The sequence below is a fragment of the Pleurodeles waltl genome, chromosome 11, assembly GCF_031143425.1.
Source record: "Pleurodeles waltl isolate 20211129_DDA chromosome 11, aPleWal1.hap1.20221129, whole genome shotgun sequence".
In the NCBI taxonomy this organism is placed as follows: domain Eukaryota; kingdom Metazoa; phylum Chordata; class Amphibia; order Caudata; family Salamandridae; genus Pleurodeles; species Pleurodeles waltl.
The window spans coordinates 923,576,910-923,598,381 of NC_090450.1; the positions used below are offsets into that span (position 1 = coordinate 923,576,910).

The following is a 21,472-nucleotide window of genomic DNA, read 5'->3' on the forward strand; positions in this document are numbered from 1 at the left end:
CCAAGATTATTTTTTAGCATCAGAATTTAACCAAGAGCAAGGGGAGGGAAAGGTAAAAAACGAAGAAAAAGATAGAAAACATGGGTGATAGGGCAGGACGAGTAGGGTGGTGGAAAAAAGAGAAAGACAACGCCTTTGTTTTCAGCAGTGTCGGGATTTGGCCAAACCAGAGGCAAGCTCTTAAGAAAAACTTGGGGCTCTGCACTTAATTTTGTACCTATTTATTTACACAAGTTAAGCACCGACTACCCATACTGTCGAGCAACGTTTACCTGTGGCCATGAGAGAGGTACCTTGGAGTAGAGGTCATGTGGAGAGGTTTCTGTCGTCAACATAGGTCCTAACTTTAGTCAAAGGGGAGATTTCTGTTCCTAGCGCTGAAAGTGTCACCACTTTTCACAAAGCACTAACTTAACTCTGGAGAAAGAAACTGCACAGCTATCTAGTATTTCACCTTCTTTGCAGCTTTTACTGCCAGACTGCGCAGCAATTAAATTTATCGAAAACTCTGAATACTGTACATTTTCACCAGTAGCAAACTGTGGAAGAAGTTATTGGTTTAATGCTGTTTGTCAAACTGTTTCTTCACATGCGTCTCCAGGGGACATTGCCTGATGAATTACTGTACAGAGCTCAGATAAGCGTCCCTTTCAGGTTTAAGGTCCCCTAAGGGACGAGTTATGCTGGGGAAAATCTCTATTTCAAGTTTTTACGTATTCCTACTCTGAGGTCTTTGAAAGCTGTGTTCATCATTTGCCATAGAGCGTTTTTGTGGAGTTGTTTGGAAGTCCAGGGCCTTAGTCCAACTTTCCTGAAAGACATCCCGCGAAAAGTATGGAATAAAGCTGAAAATGTGCTTATGTTTGTGTACAAAATAGTTCCTCTGTTCTCGCAAAAATATGCAGTGATAGAAATGCAGTTGAATACGGCATTTCTAGAAGCCAGGCTGTATAAAACTAAAGGTGTTACACAACCTTAATGTGACATTCTGCCAAGAGTTGGGAAGTGAATAAATGAATCAATTTGTTATTGGGTGGTGCACGCTGCCTAGTCCTGTAGAAACTTAAGATGGCATTGGGTGGGTCATTGAGCAAGATGGCCCCCAAAGGGACACAGGTTGCCAGAAAGAAAGTGTTTGAACTATTAACAATGAAGGCGAGTAATAGAATAGAAAACTGGGCTCTTATCTTCATCCATGATCAGCTTCTCAGAAACACCACATGTCCTGAGAGCAAGAGATTGCATGTTCTTCTGTCATTTCTCTCAGTATGCTGTGTTAAGTCTATGTAACTTGCTCATAATAGGATTGGAGTGAGATTAAGTAGCACTGAAGTCCCAGTTTGTCAGTCATGTTCCTCTGTATGTTTCAGCCCTAGCTTCATTCATAACTGATGGTCTTTGGAAATCCAGAGTTTGAATGTGTGAATCCCAACCAGCAAGTACATCATGGTCTTGACTCTCTCTATAGTTGATAGATTGAGTGGAAGGTGCGTTATGGTAGTAATAATGATCCATAAAATTAATCAAGCAAAGAGCCTTGGATAATGGTAGCGTAAAAGGGCAAAACTAAGTGCCAGTATAATTAATCATAGCTAGTTTGATGGGTAAAAACTTTACGAACAACAGGGTGTTTGTTAGAGGTTAGTCCAATCACTTTGTTTGAAAAAGCTTACTTGTAAGCTTTTTATGGATTACCTAGTGGAGGCAAGGCGGGTTCAATCAAATGAAAGACCCTATTGAAATTGTCAGGGTGTGATTTGTAAAATTAAATTCTGTATGTATAGGGAGAAATAATAACACACACGAATATCCTTTGTGCCTCCCTCATTTTTGGAAGCAACATAGTGATGGTTAAAAGAGACTGTCTGAAAATGTTTTCCAATTTTTAAAAATAACATGATTCTTCAAGTGTGGAAAATCAGTTTTTCCCCTGAATTTCACAGCTGGAAGAATAGGAGTAAAAAAAAGTAATTACTACATAAAACTAGGATTGCTGGGAAGTCCTCATCGGTGTCTGACTAGGGGGGTAATTGAAGATCTAAGTTTTAAATTTCTTCCTGAACTCTAAGAAGGTTTGTGGTGAGTCTGATGTACAGAGGCATATTGATACAGATTCTAGATACAGATCGTGTTCCTTGATGCATTTCTTGATATCTGATAGAGACTTCTAGCTGCAGATTCCTTCCCTTTAGAATTTCCAGGCATCAGCTTGGAATCTGGAACTTTTGCTGAGTAATACCCCTGCGTGTGCTGTCAGGTGGTGTCGTTTGGATCGGTGTGGCGTCGTTGGAGCCGTCTGTGACGTCACGGTCGCCTATAAAGGCACCACTCAGGGGCATGTACATCAGTTCTTTTCCTTCCGTGCCGGTTAAGTGCGGATCCTAAATAGAGCTACCCCACTGTCTTTTTGACAGGCCTTTTTCGACCTTTTTGTTGAGTATTTTTTGTCTGTGCGAAGGATGACTTCAAGAACGACGGGATTTCAACCATGTAGCACCTGCCACCGCACCATGTCGATGACGGATCCCTTTCAGGTATGCCTTTGGTGTCTTGAGCGTGACCATGACTCATAGATGTGCTCGGACTGCCGGTCCATGGCTCTGAAAGCTTTGAGGGAGTGGTCCCTAAAGCTAATGGTGGCCCGGCAGTCACCATCGGCGTGTGCGACTCCACAGAGTTCCTGGTTGAGGAGAAGGTTGCAGGGCCATTTTAGGAGCCCCAAGTCCTCTTCATCCCACTTGATGTCCTCCGGGCACTCCGGGAAGAGGCATAAGAAGAATAAGAAGTCCAAGTGGACTTCGCCTCAGCCGACGAGGCGACTTGGAAATGTCGACGTTCCAGGCACGGTTCAGTGGAATTGTTGCTAGGGCCGACTCCTTGCCTTCCTCCCTTTCCAGAAGCTGCAGCAACCCCCGCTCAATTAAAGGAATTTTAAGAGGCCATGCGTCTTGTATTTGAATGAGCCGGCCCTGCCGGAGTGCCTTCGGGTGTTGCTGGGTCGCCGGGGACCCCATCAGGTTCCGGGCCGGTGGCTTTGGCTCTGGCTTCAATGCGGTCTCGTGGATCCGATATAGGGTCCGGAACAGTGCCTGCTTTATACAGTTGACCTTTTCCGGCGTTGCTCCAGACGTTTACGCTTCTAGCACCCAGTGGTGGCACGAGCCCCTTTCTTATCAACGATGAACTGGAATGGCATCGCACAATGTCGATACCAACGCCCACTGTGCCCGCATGTGTCAGATCATTGTCTGAGCATTTGCTTGATCAGCCAGGAACTGGTGAGGAATGGGAGGGGTCTTTGGACCCTCTAAAAATCAAAATGGAACTTTTGGACTGATATGATAAACTAGGAGAGGCCAGTGGACTGGACACCTCTCCAGTTACTGGCTTGCTCTTCCCCTCCTACTGTGGCTTCGGAGGAGGGTGCATCATATGCAACGATGGTGCATAGGACAGCAGAGGTCCTTTACCCTGAACTGCCGTTGGTGCAGGTCAGGACTAATCTCGTGACAGAGGTGCTCCAGCCTGAGGCACCCCATCGGAACCAATGTTGTCCTTAAATGAAGCCCTCACTGATGTCCTGCTGGGGACGTGGTCCAAATCCAGCACAGTTGGCAGCAGCCATATTCCGGCACTGGGCGACCCTAGTTTCTTCCTTCAACATCCCACTCAGGAGAGCTTAGTAGTCCAAGCATCCACTTCCTAGGGCACCTTCTTTTCTAAACCTCCATATAAGGAATCCAAGAGGCTGGACCAGCGTGGGAAGAAAATGTTTTCTTCCTACAGCTTGGCATTGAGGTCGGTAAACACCTCATGCTTATTGGGCCGTTATTCCCACACTTTGTGGAATATGGTGGCGCAGGTACTGCCTCATGTCCCGGAGGACGTGCAGGCCATTCTCTCTCAAGCAGTTATGGACTGGAGAGATGCAGCGAAGTTTACCATAAGATGTGGTTTGGACACGTCTGACTCGCTGGGTAGGGCAATTTCACTGACAGTGGCCTTTCGATGCCACGCCTGGCTATGTACCCCTGGCTTATTGGGGGATGTATAGGCAAACCTTATGGACATGCCCTTCAAAATGTTTATTCTATCTAGCTCAGGTCTAGTCTGCTCTAGGTCACGGAGACTGGATGGTAGCGTTGGACTTGGAGGATGCATATTTCCATATCCCCATCCTGCCTGCCCACAGGCCATGAGCACTTTTAGTTTACAGTGCTCCCCTTCAGCCTTACCAGTGCCCCTTGGGTGTTCACCAAAGTGATGGCGGTGGTCACAGTACATCTGTGCAGGCTAGGGGTTTCAGTCTTCCCCCTAGCTCGACAACTGGCTGTTGAAGGCGGGTTCGCCCCAGGCTGTCGTCTCCCTCCTCCAGACTACAGCAAACCTCTTGCATTCACTGGGGTTCACTATAAATGTGCCGAAGTCGCACCTGACTCCCTTTAAAGACGCTCCCTTTCATCAGAGATGTTCTCAACACAGTGCAGTTTCGGGCCTATCCTCCCGAGCAGCAGGACCATGATATTCAGGTTATGATTCCGATGTTTCGGCCTCTATCCTGGATTTCGGTGAGACAGACTCTGTGGCTGATGGGACTCATGGACTCCTGCATCCTATTAGTAAATCGTGGCATATGAGGGCTCTGCAGTGGGACCTGAAGTTCCAGTGGGCACAGCATCAGGGAAATCTCTCCGACGTGGTTCGGATCTCTGAGGGAACTGCAAAAGACTTGCAGTGGTGGTTAAAGAACCGTGATTGGGTCAGAGGCAGACTACTCTCTCTTCCCCTACCAGATCTCATAGTAGTGACAATGTGTCACTTCTGGGATGGGATGGCCATCTGATAGAGGTCTCTGGTGGAATGCGGACTCCATATCAACTTACTGGAGCTCCGGACGATCCGGCTAGCATTGAAGGCATTTCTTCCTGTTGTCAAAGGGAAGAAAGTGCAGGTGTTCACAGACAACTCTGCCGCCATGTGGTACTACAACGAGCAGGGTGGGCTTCTGGGCCCGCTGTCAGGAGGCCCTGTGTCTCTGGACATGGCTGGAACAGCAGGGCATATAATCCTGGTTGTTCAATAAAAGGCAGGTTATCTGAACGCCAGGGTGGACGAACTCAGCCGCTGATGCCTAGCAGATCACGAGTGGCATCTCCATCAGGAGGTAGCACAAGGACTCTTTCAGCAGCGGGAAGAGCCTTGGTTAGATCTGTTTGCCTCCATAGAGAATGTGCAATGTCAGCACTATTGTGCGTTGGAGTTTCCCAGGCAGCACTTGCTCTGCAATGCTTTTTGTCATGAGTGGAGCTCAGGCCTGCTGTACGCCTTTCCGCCCATACCACTCCTCCCGAGAGTTCTCAAGAAGAGCAGGAACTACTGGGCCCAAGTAATCCTTGTGGCTCTGGACTGGGCACGGAGAGTCTGGTATCCCAAGCTTCTCAAAATGAGCATCGAACCCCTAATCAGGTTTCCCCTTCGAGAAGGTCTTTTGTCGCACTAGCAGAGGAGGGTTCTCCACCCGAACTTATTAACTGCGCCTTCATGCATGAACATTGAGTGTCGGAAGTTGGCAGCCGTTGACCTTTCTCCCGAAGTTCCTAAAGTTATTCTGGCATCCAGACGCCCCTCCACGAAGATGGTATACGCCTGCTGTTGGAAATGCTTTGTATATTATTGAACAGAAAGATCTATTGATCCTCTTTCTGCTACTTTCTCTGCTATTCTTCTCTTTATTTTGTCCCATGCCCAGCAGGGTTCTGCATTGGGCACACTCAAGGGATATCTTTCTGCCTTATCAGCTTTTCTTGGGCCGTCCGATCAGCCTTCTTTATTCAAATCTCCTACTGTTACTAGATTCTTTAAAGGGCTTGTACATATATTTCCTTCTACACCCTTTATCATGCCTCAGTGGGACTTAAATCTGGCTCTCACTTTTCTCATGTGTGCTCCCTTTGAGCCTTTGCACAATTGTCCCCTCCGGCTGCTCACCATCAAGACAGCCTTCTTGGGGCAATAACATCTGCCAGGACGATGAGTGAGATGCAGGCTCTCTCATTCAAGCCTCCGTATCTCACCATGTTTTTGGACAAAGTAGTGGTTTCTCCCTAAGGTAGTGACCCCATTTCACCTGGGTTAGAACATCACCCTGCCCACCTTGTTTGCTTCCCTGCAACCCTCTAAGGAAGAGGAGGAATTCCATTGACTGGGCCCAAAAAGAGGGTTGTCGTTCTACCTTGAGCGCACAAAAGATTTCTGGGTGAATGACCAACTCTTTGTGGGGTATGTGGGAGCAAAGAAAAGTTGGGCAGTGCAGAAACAAACCATTTCACACTGGATTGTTCTCTGCATAAAAATCTGCTACGCTCTGGCCAAAAAGCAGCCTCTTGAGGGCTTGAGAGATTATTCCACCAGGGGCAAAGCTGCTACCACTGCGTTAGCAAGAGTTGTACCAGTCCTGGACATCTGTCAGGCTGCTATGTGGGCATCTCTGCTCATGTTGCCAAACTCTACTGCTGAACAATCGGGTCCGCAGAGATGGGTACTTTGCCCTGTGCGGTCCTTCAGGACTTTGTGGTTTGAGGTGAATTTGTCCACAGCCCTCCGCCAGGAGGTTATGGCTTGGGTATCTATTCTAAAGGTAAGAAATCTGTAGGTAGGAGTCTACTAGATAACACGTTACCAAAGGTAACTCGTTCATCTGATACAGAGACTCTCTCTAGCTGCAGATTCCTTACACCCATCCATGCCTTCCACGCTGTGGACTCCTTTACTAGGGTTAAGGATTGTCCCTTTCAGGCCTCTAGTTTTTGGCACAGACCAAACTGTTGGTTCTTTCCCTGGCTCTGCGCTGCTCGTGTGGAAGTTTGTGGAAAACTACTGACCTACGCGTGCCTGGGTGGTGCCTTTATAGGTGACCGTGATGTCACAGATGGCTCTAACGACGCCAGTGGTGCCACGCGGATCCGAGTGATGTCACCGGACGGCTAGCACAGGGCTATTGCTGAGCAAAAGTTCCGGATTCTTAGCTGATGCCTGGAAATTCTAAAGGTAAGAAATCTGCAGCTAGATAGTCTCTCTACCAGATAATGCGTTACCGAAGGTAAGTAACTTTTTCTTCAAGCCTGACAATGTCATGGCCTTACTAAGTGTCCCAGGGGTTGAAAAAGCATGTGGGTACCTGTTTGCGCCCCCTGGGCACTTAGGTATTACATAAGGGGGTTCAGATGCTTTCACTGTCCTTTTTATAGTATGGATCATATGTCATCAGAAAGGGGCGTTCCCTCATCTGTAAGGATCACTGACCTGTCCAAATAAGAGAAACATTTGCCATTATGGCCGTGCCATATTACAGATGTCATATATGCCAGGGCAAAGAAGCCATTTGACATATCACCAGTTGTGTGCCACATAGAAGTTGCGCAGAGCCAGTGCGCCATTTGGAAGCGGGGAAGAGTCCCAAGGAGCACCTAAACATCGTCCTGCAGGCGGGTGCAGTCACTCAATACTCTGCCTGCTGAGGGATCTCTGCCCCACTTTGAAAGTCAGTCCAGTTTGATGCCTGAAGTGAAAGGCAAATCAGCGCCATCAAGGAACTGGTCTGCCTTTCACTAATGCGCTGTTCAGAGCGCAGGTGCATGCTTACGCCTAGACTGCGAACAGTTCATTGATTGTAATAGGATGCACTGTCTCAGTCTGAGCTTGATGCACTCAGTTAAGGGGGTGCCAAAGAGCAGAGTGAGCCAATAAAAGCCCCATATGTAATATGTCCTCTGTTTTTTATTGATGTTTCTAATATACTATGTAGTAAAAAAAACAAGTAATGGTAATCAAACCACAAAAGATGCACTGCAAGCAACAAAATGAGGCCGGCAAAGTAGAGTAAGTATAACAACTAAGAGAAATAGTTAAAAGGGGAGAGACGATTCTCACTTATATTGCCTGTTAAAGGCATTCAGAAACTAAATGATTACAGTTTTTTAATTATTTGCATTATTTATTCTAGTTATGCCAACACATTTGCTAGTAATAACTTAACTGGAAGTCGTGATTTATCTCCTAGCCACACTGAGGGGTCTCTGCAAAACGGCTGAGTAAAGGCGGAAACCACCGTAAAATTGTCTTCGTGATGGAGGTGTTCCCTCTAGCTTTACAATCACATAGGTTGGTGCACCAGTTATTTTGATGTGGGAAAGACTGTAGGTTTTCAAGAATACATGGGCATTGAAAGGCAGCAGATACAGGTCCATCAGAATAGCAGTGAATGGTCTTATTTCTTCAGCCTGATGAGTCAGGTGGTGACATGGCAGATCTTCATCCATGTGACAGTGTGGAATGGCAAGGAGTTGGAATTTAATAATATCCAGATGGGAGGGGGACAGGTCTTGGATTGTCATCCAGAAACCTGGGTCTGGGGGTTTGGTATTTTTCTGTGTGGCAATGGGAGCTGGCACCAGGCTTTCTAGGCTTTCCATTGACGATGCATGCTTTTATCTATAGGTTGCTATCATTGTTGTATCCTAATGACCTATCATCCGTAAAGCCCAGAAAGTTGATCCATCCAGCTTCATATTGGAAAATTGTTCCCGAAGCAGATTTTGTGTGGTATTCCTGCAATGAGCATAAATTGGGTTTTGGTTGGGTTCTGTTTGTGGTAGGCACTTTGTATCCAGCCTGGGACGATGGTGAGGCAGCCTCACAATCATTCAATGGTTTTGATTGTGAGGGCTTGATTTAGAGGTATGTCTACATATTGATATATTTTGGTTTTATAATTGAATAAAAGGCTTGAAGGTGGTTTCCTGTAGTCCTTGAAGATAATGGAATGACTCGTTGGAACACCACCAACCAGTTTTGTGAAGGCGCAAGTCCTCCCCTGGGTGAATGTAATATTCCTCGGCAGGCTTTAGCTATTCCTTAAGATGGACTTAAGGAAAGTGAGGCACAGGAAAAGGTGGGGTTGAAGGGCCCTCCTTTGCACTGTTTTTTTTTTTTTTTTTTTTTTTCAGAATGCTGGTTTATTTGGGTCTGAAGAGCCATTGAGGATCTATCATGAACACCACATACCAAGACCATCACAAACATGTGTAGATCCAGTACGGCACCACCCTAAAACCTAGGAGTTTAAGACTAGTGACATGAAAATGTTTCCAGTCATTTAGTCTGGCTGAGTGGTAGTGTTAGCCATGTCGGCTAGCCTCTGGAGGTTGTTGGGTTATTGCGGAGTTCTTTTTTGAGTGACAGCTTCCTGAGTAATCCTGTATATATTTGCAGTTAATAGACAACTCAATAGCGCGATGGCCGTGTCGCAGATGTCTGCCGGGCAGTGCAAGCTGGCGCCGCTGATTCAGGTGATTCAAGACTGCAGCCACCTCTACCACTACACGGTCCAGCTGATGTTCAAGCTCCATTCATGTGAGTATCTCTTCCTACAGAATTTATAGATGTTTCTATGTTCTTGAAAATTGTTACTAGTGCACCGAGTGGGATCTGGGCCAAATATAAATTGAACTGCAACCTCTGCTAGCCAACGATGCCTGCCACTTTTGTTCATGTGAGAGTAAAGTCCCTTTGAACAGGTGGATATTTGTTTCCACGTGTAAATTAAACAAGTGCAAGTTAAGAGTCTGTTGCTAGGAAATGTTCAGAGGTCTTGTTCTCCTTCCTTAAGTGCTTTGTCAAAAACATGTTGGTAACTTTTTTCATAGGCCATGTCTCAAAGCGCTCAAATTCACTATGAAAAACACCTTAAAAGGCATGTTATTGTTAACACATAATCACTGAAAACCTTTTTGCATAGGCCAGAATTAGTTTGGTCACTACTGAAATATAATGCGTCCATGAGCAAATTTAGCATGCTTAGGTTTTTGTTGGGAGTTTTTTACAATACGAGCCAAATTCAGAGGATTTTAGTTATGTCGTCATACCCATAGTGTTCCCTAACATGAGGTTGTGCAGTAAAATAGACATTACCGTCCACTAGTTTGAAGGGGGATTGCTTCTAAATGTTACCAGAACTTAAGATTTGGCATTTTGATAATACGGATCATCAATGTAACACGTTTACAATCATCACAAAATGCAGGATTATATCAATATTTGCATCTCAAGTGGATGGCCGCATGGACCATTATAATAGAGCATATATATTTTAATATAAATGTACTGTTGTAAAAATGGGTAAGCTTTAGGCCGTCGTGTTCTGTGTAGCTCAGACCAGATAGAGGGCGTCTTTCCAGGGATTCCAACATCTCCTGTGTTTTTGTAGGCATCCCCTAGCTTCATACATCAGACGCTCAAGAAGCATCCATTTGTCCATACCCGTATCTATCCTGCCACACGAGGCAGGGATGCGTCCCTCTAGTGCTAGACAGTGTCTCACTGAGCTAGCACTAACTCCAGATGTAGCAGTGCTTTGGAGTAAAGTCTGCCATCTGCATCTTCAAAGATATGTAGGATGATAAACTTGAGAGTATTCAGAACCTTCCAGCCTGGAACTCAGACTGTCCTGTGAAGCGGGAGATATCTGTAGTAGGAGGAATAGAACAATGTTCACGTGTTTTTTTTTCTTTTTCTTTTTAGTCCTCATAAACCTCCAAGAGTTTGTCCCGCCTTCAAGCCACAGGCTTTCCACTCTCCCTGAAGAGTGGACACGCGGCCCAAGGAGGCCCATCTCACCCACTCAGCCTACCTGGTGTCACCCTCGTAGCTGGTGCAGATGAAAAACGGGGTTTGAATCATTGGACTATAACCCGAGGGTGGTATACCTTTGTCAGCTCTAATAACGGGTGGGGATTGGGGGGGGGGGGGGGGGGCACTCCAAAAGCGGAGACTAAAGCTTCTCTTTCTTCCGCCTCCTCTCGGGACCACCCACCCTTAAATCCAATTTGGCTGTCTTCAAAAGAGCTTCAAGCCAACTCCTGTGTATGGGGGGGGGGGGGAGACTCATAACCCACTTCGAGCAAATCTCCCTTCTAGCCAAAAGAACAGCATAAAAGACCAAGTTCCTAATTTCTCTTGACCGCCCCCCTCCCCCCCCCAATCATGTAATCTCCCAAAAATGATGAGGGGGAGATTTACAGTTGTTTCCCTCCCTAAAATTCAGCAATGCCGGACACTCCATAAACATATGAATATCAGTAGCATTTGGGGCACCGCATTTAGCACAGTTCATCACTTCCCCTTTTATTTTAGTGAGTTTTGCCGGAGTGATGTAGGCTCTGTGTATCACATACAAGTGATTCTTCCTCAGAGAAGCAGCAATGTTCACATGTTTTGTTCAAAAGATCGGGTTTTAGAGTTTGAATTGTTTGCGGTGTTGAGAAGCTTACCTTTTCTGTAGATGTGCGAGTCTCTGCACAACTCTGTGCATCATTTACCACTGGTCCCTAATTAAATACAAAACTTCAGGTTTTGTTTACTCTTCTGGAGAGAATTGTAAATGAACTAAGGGAAAGTGATGGTTTATTTGGATTCCAAAACAAATGTGTGTGTGAAGAAAATGAGGCTCTGTCTAGAAGAAAATTCAGATGAAGATTTGTTATAGTTATGACCCGTGACGTCCCAAATGACATCATTGATGGTTTACTTTACTGTTTGCAGAATCAATTCTTTCTAGATTTGCACTTTGCTCTCTGTTGGCCATTCTCTATTTCCAGTCTGTGGTTGTGCAGTCCTTTTGGTTTGTGAACCTGATAGTCATGATAAAAATTGTGTCTCACCATTTATGGGCAGAGTGAGTCACTCCACCCCCAGGGGTTGTCAAGTGAAGTCTCTGAGAGGTGGAAAAAGGAATGTTCGGGCTGTGAACCGATGTGCACGTTTTTGAGCAATATTACATACAGGTGTCACACAAACACTCCTGTGTTCCTTAAACATAAAGTGGGTTATGTTTGTCAAGAAAATATGGATGGGGTCCTGGAAACTGATTGCTGGTCATCGCCTTTGGCCTTGATCTGGAGTCACTTCCTGAAGGGCAGAGCTCCTTGATATGCCATGCAAACACATGAATGGAGCACATGGCGAAAGGCACAGGGCTGCCTTCTGGACATTAAAGTAGGCTGTCCTGAGGACAGATACAGACTTTGAAAGTCTTTAGACTAATACCAAGTGTCTGGTACAAACAGGTGTGCTTTTTGTTTACAGCCTGATGGGCTATACTCTTTCCATGCAGTAGAAACAGAAAGACCATGAGAAGCACACTCAGCGTTTTTCTGCCGTTCACCATTAGAAATTAATCATGCCTGGTATTCGGACCAGTATTTATGATGAAGTGATGTATGACCATGAATACTTCATTGCCTTGAAAAAGCCCCAGGTGGATTTACCGTAAGGGGTGAAACATGTGTAAGCTGATGCAACTTGTTCTACACTTTTTGGATTCCATTGGATTCTCCTTATTACATCCTTGTCACTTGATTCACTTCTTATACTTTGTGAAGTTCAAAATAAAGACATTTCTGACACAACTGATGAACGTGGGTCCTCATCTCTTCACCGTTGTTGGATTATTTTACGAAAGGGGCTATGGTCCATACCCCTTAAACTTTGAGTTCCCACTGAATTACTTCGTTGAACTGGGCATTATAGGAAGGGATCTTCTTGGACCATCGATACTCCATAAGAAAGGTTAGATTGTGACTGCAAAATTCCTTCAGTTGCTCCTTTTTCAGTGTTTGGATGTCTTTTACTTTTGCTACCATTATTACTTATTTTACAAAAAAATATTTTAAAATATGTTACCAAGTTTTGACATATGGGTGGATTATTTTTCATAAACTGCAAAAATTGTACCATTCCTATTGAATTATGGCTGTCGTACAAGAGGTGGTGCCATAGCATATAGGTATTACGAGTATCAAACAGACTGCTGAAATTCATTATTGCTAATTGATTGATTTGCTTCTCTGAAAATGGTAAACATACCTTAACCATTCTAATTGTAATCAGAACCCTTTAGTAACTGAATGTTGGAGAACCAGATGTAAACCCATTTACATCTACTGACAAATGTGAATGTATTTCAAGAAAGACTTTACTAAACACCACTGGCTGAACAACATATTAAATGGTTCTACTCTTTTTACTAATTCAACGTAGAATTATAGAAAGTGTAGCTTGATATACACGATAGTTGAGCTTTTTTGTAGTTTGCAAGTTATAGAATGTGATGTTAGTTCTTAAAATACGTTGTTAGTAGGTCTCGCTGGAACTTAGCTATTTGCATCTAGACTGATATCAGAAGTGGAACGTCCTTGGGTCTGAGCTAATAAATGTATCTTCACAATTGCAAGAGTGATATTACCCTATAGCAGTGGCTTGCTTGTTGAAGTCACCCTTAGCCTGCGGCTTCTCCTGGTAGAATTGTCATCCTTCCCTTTATGGATTTTATCGTCCCCACTCTGATTGGCAGGTTGCGGAATTTGAAGCATTTGAGGAAACAATGTGCCTTTGCGGAGGAGGCGGACATTTGTCAGAGTGATTCCCAACATCATTTAGACCGCTCTGTATCTTTTTGTGAAGCACAATGACATCGGCGCCATAATGGAGGCATGTCTACACGCTCAACATGGGTCTTTCAGTGAGACTGTTGTTCTTACAACTAAATGATCATTTTCTTGTTTGATAGATTTTGTCCTTATTCATATTACATTCCGTGCCATTTACTATCATCACGTGTAATATCTGAAAAGGCCTTATGGTAACTTATAACTGTAAACTAGTAACTGTCTTTAAGTAAACTGGTTGCCCACGATGGAACTGTTCTCATGTAAAATGTTCTGATACCTCCACGGCTAGTTAGCGCTATATCAACCTGTAATTCATTAATTTAATACATGGGTAAGCTTCCGGCAAATAATCACCCCCCACCCAGCCTGCGCATACATCTGGGACCACCTGTGCCCAGTCTCATGTACTTGCATTGGTGACCTCTAAAGGTGGTCGCACATCTTGCTGGATAATGGTGGGTCTGGGTTCCAAACAGCTCCAGATGTTCGCAGGAGTGGTGAGGTACGCAGTGTGCCCTGGACAGCTGTCAGCCTGGCTGGAATCAGCCTGGGGATGGACTTTAATTACTTGGACCTCCAGGGGCGTTCCTGGAACGCTGTTCCACCAAGAAGAATCCATCTCACTCCCTTATACCTTCCAGACAGCCACGTGCATGCATGTCACTCACACCAGACCCACTGAGGACACTCCCTACTGTTACTGAGGGTGTGATGGCCCTCCATCGGTCCCAGTGCATTTGTCCAGGCACCTCCTTCGAGGACCTGCAGGAATGCCACACTCCCAAAGTTATGCACAGTCCTGGCTTCCAGATACTCTCCCCTCTCCAACCTCCCCCTCATGGACTGATATATATATCAAATACAGTTTGAAGTGCCTTTTGGCGTCCTCTGTTAACTTTCTAGCTTCCCAAACATTTGAATGGGTAGTTGTCCTTCTTTTATGTCTGCTGACCCGCCTCAACCACTGCATAAAGCATTCAAGATCAAACCTGTAAATTATTTAAATGTTTTGTGGGCCTGTGTTTTTATTAAGGGTAGGGGACCATTAGATAGCCCCCTACGTTTCAGTGGGTTGATCCTTCACTACAGTCATCCTTACCAGCTCGTTCATGCATCTCACCCCATAGATTTAAACTTAATTGAAATTAACAGGCTCACAGATGTTCTGATTTCGCTTTAATTGTCGCTCCTTTGAGACATTTCACTCGCCAGAGGGAGCAGAAACCTTAGATGAGTCTCACTCCATATTTTGCCCCATACATTTGACGTCTGGAATCGCGCGCACACCTCGTTAGCACGCACCACTGAGTCTCTGTCGGTGCATTAAAAGGGCGATGGCAGTTCCCTAAGAGAGCTTAATAATTAGCTTCTAATTGCTTTTTTATGGCCATTGGAAACGCTAGACGGGGCGTTAACCGCTCACTGCCGACACCTTGTGGGATCCAAGAAGGGCCAACTTAGTCTTGCATTCTTCTGAGGTCAATAACTCAGTATCATTACATTTATTAATAGTAACACCTTAAATCATAGCGCTTAGAAGTCGTAACTCGTAATATTAAGTACTGTATTGAATCATTGTGTTATAATTTCCACTTCCGCGTGCTGTGGGTCCTTTTATTTTCTAGCCTCAGGCACGGTGAGATGTATTGGGTGGCGAGTGAGGAGACCCCCTGCACCCCCCCCACTCCACATCCGATTCCCTAAGAACAGTCCCTATGACCCCTCTTGTGCTAGACTAAATTGCTTCGCAGGCCGGCTTCACTGATGGACGTTCATCTACAGAAGTGGTCTCCAAACTTTTGTATGCCCCCCCCCCCCCAATCCCCCAGTTGAAAAATAAAAATCATTGCCCCCCCCTCAGAATTTTTCCCAATTATTTTTTATAAAGATGGAAAGTTTTAAATATGTCTAGACATATTTAAACATTGCAGTTAAGTAATGTTACCTTTTTATTAGTATTTCTGCTTAAAACAAAACAATGTTATCTTTGTAGCTTCTTTTGGCCAGAGCCTGGCGGCCCCCCCCCCCCCCCCCGGAACACTTGAGGCCCCTCTGGGGGGGGGGGGGGCAGTTTGAAGAGCCCTGATCAACAGTGATACTTGGCCCCCAAGACCTCTTGAAACTGAGCCACCCTGTGCCATTCATTCTCCTTCGGCCCCGCCATCACTCCACCCCCTCCCCTTCCTCCGGCCACGGCGTGGTGCCTGGAGGGGCCCAGCCTGTGTTGTGGACCATGCTTGTCTCAGGAGCCCGCCGCTGGCAGTGCCCAGTGCCCCGAATGCCAAGACTGCCCAGCCTCTTCATGCCTTTTTCCCCCACCACCCAACTCTTCCTGTCTCTTTACATCTCGCGGTTTCTTTTTACTCCCCTGCGTTCTGCCTTTGGCAGTGTTTTATTTCCCCCCCCCCCCCCCCCCCCCTTCTCCTCTTTCCTGTCTCTCTCTCTCCTGTTCTGGGTCAGATTCTGTGTAAGAAAAATAAGTCCTGGTCCTGGTCCTGGACCTGGTCCTCAAAACTGAGTGTCGGTGCCAGCCCCCAAAGGCACTGGCACAAGTTAACCCCTGCAGCTTACGCAGCCCATTTTGTTGTCAGATACTCTGTTCATGCGCCTAGCGCTACTTCACACCTAAGCTCGTACGTCCCTTACATCTCTCCTTGCGTATTACTTTCTAATGTATGAAATGGGAAGAGGGCTACTCTGTGCTTTCTGAAACTGAATGTAACCAGTGTGTCAGTGAATGAATGAACAATCGAGCCCTATAGACGTCAATTCATAGGCGCACAGGTTACTCTGTCTCATTAAGAAAGTGTATGGATGTGATTGCAAGGAAATTAAAGAGGGCCCAGTTTATTTACCAAGTTCAAGTTACACGTGCAAATGGCATTGTTTTTCAAGTGTAGCGCCTCGCTTGTGATTCACGCAGTATACTTTTACACTAATAAAAAATATATACTCACACAGACATTTTTATGAGAATATATCTTCTCCGTCAAGCGGAGGGGAGGCTCATTTCAGGGTGGGAATGACTTTGAACGACTGTAGACTGCACCAATTGTACTTGTTAGGCGGTGCTCACAAGAGTTTCGCAACATATTCTCACCCTAGTGGAAATGAGAATGGAACAAAAGTGTGTAGATAATCTTTTTGTCCTTCGAGAAATAAAAACTTCAAAGAGCAGTTTCACATATATGATATTATTTCACATGCGTAAATGTACACAGTTCACTTACTCATCTGGACATGTCTTTGCACACTCGTGAATGGGAATTTGCAAAATGTTTCTTGCAGATTCCTGCAAATGTCACAGCTTCCCAGACGTGCACCAAAATAAACTTTCATATTATTTGAAATTTACACCGAACGTAAGAGCAAATTTGTGGGAGAGTATTTTTGTTGATTTTTTTTTTTTTTTCGGTAAGTCTGACCCAGACTCTGTCCAGCCCTGTGCGTCACTGGTCTCGACCCAAGGTCATCCGTAGGCTTGGCAGCTTTAAAATGCACACTTTTGCACAGTGTTGTGGCCTGGTGTGTCTGAATGGATGTCTGTTCTACTTGTGCGCTGTTTCAAGGGCCACCATCTGCCAGCGATGGCTTGAAGACCAGCTGCACACTTGCATGTTCTGAGCCAGGCTTGATCCGGAGAAGGGGACCTGCACATGTTTGCCCACCGAGGGCGTGTGCGGAGGGCAGAGGCTGCCTGGCACACAAGGATTCTCTGTAGGGGACAGACAGCCGTGCCACTGTACTGTACCCTAAAGTGGGGCTTCTCCAGCAAGCATCACTTAACAAGGGAGCTTTGAAGGAAACAAACTCACTAACCCAGCACAGCAACAATATCCCTGTTTCTTGCAGTCTACATTTGATATCCATAATACTTTTTTGTGTCCTGCAGAAGAAGCACAGGGGGCTTGCTGTCTTTAAACTTCAGTCCCTATCAGAGCGAAGCCTCTTTTCTCAACTTTTTTGTACTTAATGAATTGCAGAATTGTCCTACAATTAGTCTATGAACACTTAGGCCCCCGCTTGGTGGATGTCTGGCCCCTTTTCAGATACCAGTCTCTCACAGCACAATTCCACTGAATCATACTTATTTTGATTCTCTGAGTAATATGGGGGGGGAGAGTTTGATGGAGAAGTGCTACCTAGACTTTGTAGTCTTAGAAGCTGGCAAGGCAATCCTGTCCCACATTCCTCCACTGCTGGAGGATGCAAGTGCTTTCCGCACTTCCATTCTTTGCAGCTGGAATTTGCCACCACTTCACATGCACATAACACTATGTAACACCCTGTGGTCTTCGCAGCCACAAAATGCTTCCTGGAAGGGAAGGGCAATTTCCCAGCTTCTGATATCTCCCTGGTAGCCACTTTGAATGGTCTGAAGATAGGGAGCAGCGAGCAACCACTTTAAATGGGGGTTAGCAGGAAACCAACAGTGGATTCCCAATACAGAACTATGGGCCTGATTACAACTTTGGAGGAGGTGTTAATCCGTCCCAAAAGTGACGGTAAAGTGGCGGATATACCACCAGCCGTATTACGAGCCCATTATATCCTATGGAACTCGTAATACGGCTGGTGGTATATCCGTCACATTTGGGACGGATTAACACCTCCTCCAAAAGTTGTAATCAGGCCCTATATCTCCTATGTTCCCACCCTTTTCTTGTCTGCTGTTGTGGATCCCAGAAATAATGTAACCATCTGGTGTTACACATCTGTGATTTGCAGATAGGATAAATTCCACCCACTCCGACATAGACCTATACCATACCCCATGCTTTGTCTTCCACTTTTTTCTTTTCCCTCCCAAGTTTGGATCCTCCCCAGTGCAAACTTTACAAGGGATTCTCCAGTTCTACCCTGGGTTGCTGTGTGGGTCCAGCACTGCTCAGTGATGATGCTGCTCACGCATCCTAGAGCTTTTCTAAGAACGCGGACCTTCCTTTCTCAAGAATGTGCACCCTTAATCCTCCTGCCATCTTGACTTTCTTAGTATTTAATTTAAACTGTAAAATAATACTCTTGTACCAGTGCAAACTCAAGAACACCACCAGGTTTGTCTAATCCGCCATGTGCCTCCTCCCCAGCACGGTACATTGTGTAGGCCGGACTCTCCTAGGCATGTAATGTGCATCCCACACTCTGAGCTATCTGTGGGTCTCCCGAGAGCAGAGACGGGAGATGAAGGGGTCTAAGGATGTGGCCACTCAGTTTTCATTTACAAAGTGAATTTTCATATGTGTGCGTAAAGGCTGATAAACTGATGTTCTGCTGGGAAGGAGAGTGTGAGAGTGTTCCAGATATGGCCAAAGTGACTGAGTATCTCTTGTCACCCATAGTCAGCTTTTGGGATTGCAGTGACTCCATAACTCCTGAGAGTATATTGGGAGCGGCATGTGGTGCTAGGACTGTTAGATGTTCCTTTTGGACATGGTGTGGGGGTGTGACTGTGTAGAAACATATGTATAGTGATTGCAGTTTTTCAGTGTCTGTCTCGGTTTGACTGAAAGCCAGTGCAGTTTCTTGTGTAACGGGATCACCGTAGGAATTGGACCATATATAGTGCCACTTTGGTGGATGATTGGTTTTCAATGTGCGTTAATTAGTTTCTTGAGTGCTACTAGGTATGATGTTTTGTCGCAAGCTACACTTTTTCCAGTCATAGCTTTCTTGGTCCCTTCTGTTATGTGTAAAACAGTTTTACGTTGGTTTGGAAGTCAAATATGGAAGTTCCTGGTTGGTTTGGTTGGTTGATTTACATCACTATACACATGAATGAGCCGGACCTCATACTTGGGTGACCATTTCACAGACTCTTCTAGGCCCCATGCTGTATTTGCTCCCCTGAGAGAGTGCTTTTGGATACGTCCCTCATCTTTGCTTTTTTTACTTCAGCAAGTGTGTTTTTCTTGGTTCTAGGTCTGCCGGCAGATACACTGCAAGGTCACAGGGACAGATTCCATGAGCAGTTCCACAGGTAACAAGTGAAGCGCCAGATGTGACCAGCATGAAATAAAATGTTCTTGAATACTCCTTTCAGTTACAAATAAAAATCCCTTCCTTTTTCTCCTTTGTAGTCTCAGAAACTTCTTCAAACGTGCATCTGAGATGTTATACTTCAAAAGGCTGATCCAGATTCCCCGACTACCAGACGTAAGTGCAGTGATCACTGTTGCAGTTTGGTATGATGTAGGATGGTGAGGTCATTATCTGCTCCAAGGTTGTTGTAAAGTGTAAGCAAGAGATGCAGAACAGATCCATGGGAGTTTCTGCAGTAAACCTACAAGGCTTTGTCTAAAGCTTTCCCATCTATGTGATTGGATTTGGCTCTGACTCTAAGGGCATGGACTTCCACGCTTGCTGTACCTTTGAGTTCAATCTGCATCTCACCAACAAAACTCTCAAAGGCAGAAAAACATCCTCCTGTATTGCTCATCACTCAAAACCCTTCTGTGTTGCATCAAGGTTCAAGTTTTTCAGCTTAGTGGGTCCTCTCTATTGGAAAATGCACCCTGCACACCTACTAGCTGTCCCAAAACTCCTAAACTACTGCAAACTGTCACAGCTCTCCCATGACAACCTACAAACTGCGCCAACTCTCCCAAACAACATACCAGCTCTCCCTTGACAACCTACAAGCTGTCCCAACTCTTCCATGACGACCTCCAAGCTGTCCCAATTATCCTTTGGCGATCTCTGCGGTGGTCCCACTCTCCCACGACAATCTCCGAGGTGTCACAACTCTCACCCAACAATCTACTGCCGTCCCCACTGTACCATAACAATCAACAAGCTGTCCCTGCTCTCCCACAACGGTCTAGGAGCAGTCCCAACTCTCCCATAATGTATAAGCTGTCCGCACACCCGAGCTGTCCCCATTCTCCCACGGTGACCACATTGTCACACTGAGAACTACGAGCTGCCGTCCCTCTTCCATAACAACCTGTTCCAACTATCCTACAGTGACTTGTCCCAATTCTCCCACAGCAACCACGGAGCTGCCCCCACTCACCGGCAACAATTTATGAAGTGTCACCCACAATATCATACGATCTGTCCCAACTCTTAGACTGTTTAAGACTGAGCTAAAGGATATCCACAACCCTCAGCTTTTCAGCAACTAATCCCGAAAGCTCCCTACATCTAAGGTCCTGCTATCATGTCCTCTTACCCACTCTAACAGAACATGACAATGGGCACAAGTTTCACAATGTGTAAAACGTTTAATATGTATTTGTCCAGGGATAGGAGATCATTATTTCATGTAACAGGGACATAGCCGAGAAGTTCAAGCTGCAGAGCTCTTTTGGAGATGTTGTGGGGCCGCGTATGGTTAGATCCACCTCAAGAGGACATTGGCAAGGGCTAAGAGGTGATGGAGTGCATTCCAACAACATTTCCCATTAGTCACATTATTTGTAACACAGTGGTTGCACATTCTTTGTTCTGCAGATTTTAGCAACGCTTTTCTTGGCTAGACGATGTTTGAGACGAGCAATTTTGAGAAATGTTATGAAAAAAAAAAAAAACTGTTAGATATTTTGATAAAATCAGTGCCATGAAATTTCCTTCTTCTCATAAAACATTAGTTTCTGCCAAGTGATGTCATGCCACTTGTAACACCTAGAGGCACTCCTAGATTTTTCTTGTGGTGCATGTTGGGACTTGTAGTTTCGCTGTTACCGCCACACATTATGGGCACACAGTTCCAAGCAACCAAGATGCCCCCGGCCTAAAGCCAGAACAGGCCCGGTGTGTTGTACATTGCGTGGCATTGTAACATGAGTTGTTCTGGTTCTATATATTGCATTTTACTTCCTTTGGGTGTAGGTGAGCTATTTAAGAACGTTATATAAATAAAATAATGGAATGTTAGAGCACCTCTGAGTAGCAGTGCCACCCACAAACATTAGGCAAAGCTTAGATGTCATTCAGGCCAACCAGTTAGTTCTCTTCCTCTCTTTGGG

The 21,472-nt window shown here is 45.4% G+C and overlaps 1 protein-coding gene across 1 annotated transcript in view; it reads left to right on the top strand.

Moving 5' to 3' along the window:
• The window catches only part of HIP1R (huntingtin interacting protein 1 related), a 360,114-nt gene that overhangs the window by 173,811 nt on the left and 164,831 nt on the right, over window positions 1-21,472 (top strand). Inside the window, exons 8-10 of the mRNA XM_069214961.1 lie at window positions 9,271-9,411; window positions 19,425-19,482; window positions 19,583-19,658. Of these exons, the coding sequence (XP_069071062.1) occupies window positions 9,271-9,411; window positions 19,425-19,482; window positions 19,583-19,658 (275 nt within the window). The remainder of the gene's footprint in view (window positions 1-9,270; window positions 9,412-19,424; window positions 19,483-19,582; window positions 19,659-21,472) is intronic.